Below are 5,625 nucleotides of genomic sequence, written 5' to 3' on the forward strand. Positions count from 1 at the left end.
AGAATTTTCACATTAAACGTTCAAATAACTTAACTGATGCTACGAAAATTCGCTATTTATTGTCTAAACTTTTATCTAATTAATAAAACTTGGTAAAAATAATTATTTGAATATTTCATTCCAACATAAATAAATAGAACATTTAGAATTTCGGTCATCTCAACGTACAGTATACGTTAATACAGATCAAGGATAACCAATTGATTTATGTTTAAATTTGCAAACGCATTATTTAAGTGTTTGTATTGTGGATCAATACAATGTGGCATTTAAATTATGTACGAGATTTAGATATCTTCATTAATTTCCATTAAAATGGCAGACCTATTTTACACATTAAAAATTCAAGGGAAAAAGTAAAGGAAGACAGGCTGTTCCTGGGATTGGATGTGACGAAATTGTGAAGACAATTTAGTTTTTTTCCATGTATCTTAGCAATCGTTTTTAGGAATATTGCGCATAAACTTAACAAAGATAGTTAAAGTTTATGCGTAATATTCCTAAAAACATTAATTACAGTATGTATCTTGCTGTAAAAAAGACAATAGATAAATGCTGTGATCTTAAACAAATCTCGTACATACTTTTCTTATTCCACTAGGCATATTGGAATTTGTTTACGTTTTATAAATAGAACTATAATTACAAGTATTTGAGTTATTGAAGCATAAGTATGGAAAGAATATTTAAGGATTTATAAATACTATCAGCAGACCTTTATAAATGCTTTTGTTATATGGTGGATCAAGTAGTTATTGTTAATGATAAAATTAGAGAACTAAAGAGAACTGAGATTTTATGTCTCCTCTTTATTCCCGGTTTTTACATATGTAAGTATAAAGATTTTAATAAGGCAATTATGTTTACAGATATATATTTAATCCTTCTTGAGTGAAACATTAGGCCTACATAATTAGTGCCTATTTAAAAACATCATTACCAGAGATTTAAAATTTTAGTTTAATAATTAACGGTTTAATTATGTGTAAATGTTTTGCAATTATTTTAATTTTGAATGTAACTTTTATTTTTAACTATTCACTCAAGAGATATGGTGATTAAATATTAATTTCGTTATGCTTGTTTACTTAATTTGATTTCAATATACTGCATATGTTCTAATACTGTATAATTTAAATTTGAACGTGTTATTCGAAAAGCCATTGATTCGAACGTCTTTAACCTGATGATGGCCCATGGAATGGGTTGAAAATGTTTGTTTAGCTAAATAAATATGCTTTCTCAGTATTAAAGTGTGTTGAGTTTTTAAAGATTAAATATTACCATAAAATGGAAATAAGGAAATTGTTATGATGTTAAATTATTTAGAAGTCAATTTTGAAATGATATATTAAATATCATTTATATATATAAATTTTATATCCTTCCATACCTGCAAAATTAATGTTAAAATATAGAAAACACTTTAAAATATTAATAATAATTTAATTAGATTATTATTAACGAAATATAAACCAAAAAACTGAAAAATGAGAAATACAAAATGATTCTCAAAATTAAATAAACTAAATATTTCTTAAGCACAATTGAAGTTATAGAAAGCCTCTGTTAAAAACCATAAAATTTCCGGATTCCACAAAAGAATTTCGAAGCAATATTGACAAATGTCGGTAGATATTGATTAAAGTATATAAATCCAGTTAGAATTTGCATAACAATCAATACTTTTAATGATAAACATCCGGATTGATAATCGAAATTAGATCGATAGTTTCCTTGTAAGAGTAACAATAAAAAAATTGTTTGCGCTGAGTAAACACACAATGCATATCATTTCTGATTGTAAAAAATAAAGCACAAAGTTGCTTTATTTATTACATTCGCAAGACTGTATCATATTATGTCAAAACTATTGAAAATTGATAGGTTGGTTACGGGTACTGTAGTCATGTTGTCTGGGTTTTCCAAGTTTGTCTAATCCTTAAATATGGGCTAGTTTTCGAAAGAAAGTCTTCCCGAGAGGCATCCTCTTGGCAGATCGACCACGTGTTATGTTGCCTTATCTCATCGATCCGATCCGATTCAATCATGTTTCAGACTATTTGTGTGTCGTTTATTCTTATATTGTTTCCTCTTTTGCTGGTTGAAAAATAAAATTATCGTTTTACAATTATTAAAGCCTAATACTGAATATGAGTGAAGTTTGTACAAGTTGTTTTTTGCTGCCATATAGAAGAATGGCATTGATTTATGGCTTGCAACCATTCAAAACATGTAAGTCCCAAAAATCTGACAATCTTATTACGGAATATTTCCTGTATAAAACTGTATATATTCGATTTATAGAACTGACTTTATGGAGTCACACCTTCCTTTTATTGTGGCAAGCAATTCCAGGTTTGAACGATAACGTAATTTGTATGGGATGGTACGATTTATTTAAAGACAGCAGTAAAATAGTAAAGATTTCGTTTACGCTTTTATTTGGTTCTTACGCTTCGGTATTCAGTTTTTTGAAAGATGCAAAAGTTATTTTGCTAAAAACTTTAAAAAATAAAATATTTCTTCGAATGATGATAGACGAAGAAAACATTTCAATGCAAAATTTCTGTAACTACGTTTCTTTTTTTGTTGTGATCGCTTCAAGTTGGTTTCAAATTTTGAATGTAACCTTGTATTATCCATCTTTACAAAAATCCCAAAAATATAACGGAGAAGCACTTTTCTGTTCCATCGAAATAGGACTATTAATGAACTTTGTCATCGGAGGATTCATATATGGATTATTAATAGTGGCAATTTTAGTATTTGTCGCTGAAAATGAATTTGAAAATCTCGTGCAAGAACTTTCTTTAATTAAGAAGAACGATGTCGATTTAAAATTAAGATTGGACCAATTCATGATGCATCACCAAGAACTGTGGACTTTCGTCGAACAATTTAACGGAAAAATAAATATTGTATTGGTGATTGCTTATTTTGGTATAACATTCTCAACTTGTTTCTTTTATTACATATTCCTGTTTGTAGAAATAAGCAATATGCTTAGATACGGAATATTAGCAACGGTTGTTTTCTGCACATTCGTTTGCATCATATTAGCCTGCTTTTTGTGCTGTTTTGCATTTACGGTAAAATTTAAATTACACAGAGTAATTTTGTTATTGTTATTTTATTGTTCCGTGCATAATAGTTGTTTCTTTTTTTAGATGCAGAATGCCTTTCGAGATATTCGTGTCTTTACGAAAAGTGATTTGGAACTTGAGCAAAAACTAAAAGTAATTATTAAACAGTGGAACCCCGATAACTCGTCACCTCGTCAGTAGAGTTAAACGTATCGAGTTATGCGGGTCGCCGAATTAGCGAGGTTTTGGGAAATTTTAAATTTTAACTGTCATTAAATACATTGCCGTTTACGTTTTCACACTTTTTTGTGTTATTCGACTTCTTACTACAGTCCATAAAATAATGAATAATGAAACAGTGCAATTAATGAAAATTTGCGTAAATGTAATCGTTTTTATACATGTATAAATTACTATACTGTATTAAATCACGTTAGAATAGCTTCTTCAGAAAGACCGAAATCGGACATACGTATGTGTTTTCTCAAAGGTTCTGTCGATTTGAAAGCCTTTAAAATTTTAATTTTCTCATTATTTTTCACAAATGCTATCATCATTGTAAGTAGAACGTCGTATTCTTTTGTAACGCCAGACTATTTATGGCCATCTTCGAGTTTTCTTTAGAGGCGGGGCTATGAGGTTGCTAAGCCCTCTTAGCTTATTAATCAGCAGTACTCATATGATACAGTACACTTTATATAATATATAGGCCTACTACCGCTTTCATCACGTCAACTTAGGTACTGTTACGTTTTTTACACTTGGACTAAAGCCAGTAGGCTTAATGCTAACTGGAAAAGAGAAAATTAAAACAAAATTTTCCAGCCTGCTCTGTAACCCAACTTTTTATTCATTGCTTTCTGGTTTTCTTAAAATTTCTATTTTTCTTTAAGTGTTACTTTCATGAAGCTATCATAAAAATGTGTTATACACATTCAGTTACTGTACGCAAATGAACGAAATCAACTTAATTAATAGGCTGAATTGTGAATAGACAATGCCCCTAGGGTTTTTCCCATTTGAAGGAATTTAGATAACAGCAACTTTTGTGGGGTGGAAAACAAGTAAAGGGAAAGTAAGTTGTATAGATATATCGTATCGTTCACACAATAAGAGTGCAGATATCCAGAGAGAAATTGCCTTTTCTTTTAAAATATGCCGAATGTAGGCCGAATTGATGGGGACATCTGTTGATGATGTCGACTTAACGAGGTTTTCTTCCCTAGATAATACTTCAGACCAAAATATAGAAAAATGTCGAGTGATTCGAGTGTCGAGATAGCGGGAGTTCCACTATACAGTATTTGGAATTATTATTATTTCTAATGTTTCTTAGAGACTGATATTTATTTTTTTCGTTAGATTCTTGATTTCATGAAAAGATTTGGAAAATTTCCAATGAGATTATCGTTATGTGAAGTGTATCCAATCGATAAAAGAGTTCCTATAAAGGTAATGTTTTACATCACAAAAAAATCTGATATAAATACTTACAAATATTATCATTTATTTAAACGTTTTTATAAATATTTGTTGAAACGACATATAGTCTACATATATACTGTAGACTCTCGTTAATTCGAACGCAGAGGATGGCTAAATACTTTGAATTAACTAGAGTTTTCTGTTTGTATGTATATATAGACATATATATATAGAGGGGAGATTCGTGCAGTACCGACCACCTTAATATTTTTGGCTGTAACAAATATCAGACTTGAGAAAAATTGGTTTTAAGAGAATACTCAAAGAATATGATACCTCAAAGAATACTTCATAAAGTAGAGTAAGATTTCTCTAAAATTTTGCCTAAAGTACTAATTATTTCTAAAATAAAAAAAGTTACGAATTCGGGCAGGGCAAATATTGTCGTCCAGTACCAAGCAGTTACTGTTCTAAAGGGTATTAAGATGTTAATGATGATAAAAATTGTTTTAGTGATTTTTATTCTAGCAAATAAAAATACAAGTCTTTGACAATAGTAGAATAGTACTTGTCAACTGGATTAATTCAAGCATCTAAACGATCTTGCTTGACAATCATACTAAATATTTTAATTTCACTTTTTTTAAAAAATTCTTTCATTGTTTATATAAAAAATGATGAAAAAATGTTGGAAAAATTTTGAAATTAAAAATTGTGAAACGAAACATGGAGAAGATCCAGGGAGTAGCTAAAAACTTTAAACTACTGATTAACTACTTATAACCAATATCTCATTTTCAGTTAAAATGTTTCATTTGTTAATTTAAATTATATACAGTAGAGCGTCGATTTTCCGAATCAATTGGGGACTGGGGTTGTCTGGATAACTGATATTTCTGATAACTGATTTAGTACGAAAAAATAGTTTAACGTATCCGATGTCGAAATTTTTCTCCGTTGCGTGTCGCTTTGCGTTGAATTTTCGTCGATGTTAAGCCTAACAAAGACTATTGTATCGTTAAAAATTATTTTTTTATTTTGTACAAACAAAATAAATATATTGAAAAATATAAAAATAATAAAAAATTATACTTCAGATGTTAATTTAGTATCA

At 29.2% G+C, this 5,625-nt stretch overlaps 1 protein-coding gene across 1 annotated transcript; it reads left to right on the forward strand.

Moving 5' to 3' along the window:
- Positions 1 to 2,198: 2,198 nt before the first annotated feature.
- On the forward strand, positions 2,199 to 4,538 carry LOC111617093 (the record flags this gene model as incomplete). The annotated part of the gene is made up of 3 exons (XM_023358427.1): positions 2,199 to 3,092; positions 3,171 to 3,239; positions 4,449 to 4,538. Coding segments are annotated over exons 1-3 (1,053 nt in total), but the record flags the coding sequence as incomplete, so codon positions are not given.
- Positions 4,539 to 5,625: the final 1,087 nt, after the last annotated feature.

Source organism: Centruroides sculpturatus, unplaced genomic scaffold (assembly GCF_000671375.1).
Source record: "Centruroides sculpturatus isolate CEXI.00-Female unplaced genomic scaffold, Cexi_2.0 scaffold4504, whole genome shotgun sequence".
Classification (NCBI taxonomy): Eukaryota; Metazoa; Arthropoda; class Arachnida; order Scorpiones; family Buthidae; genus Centruroides; species Centruroides sculpturatus.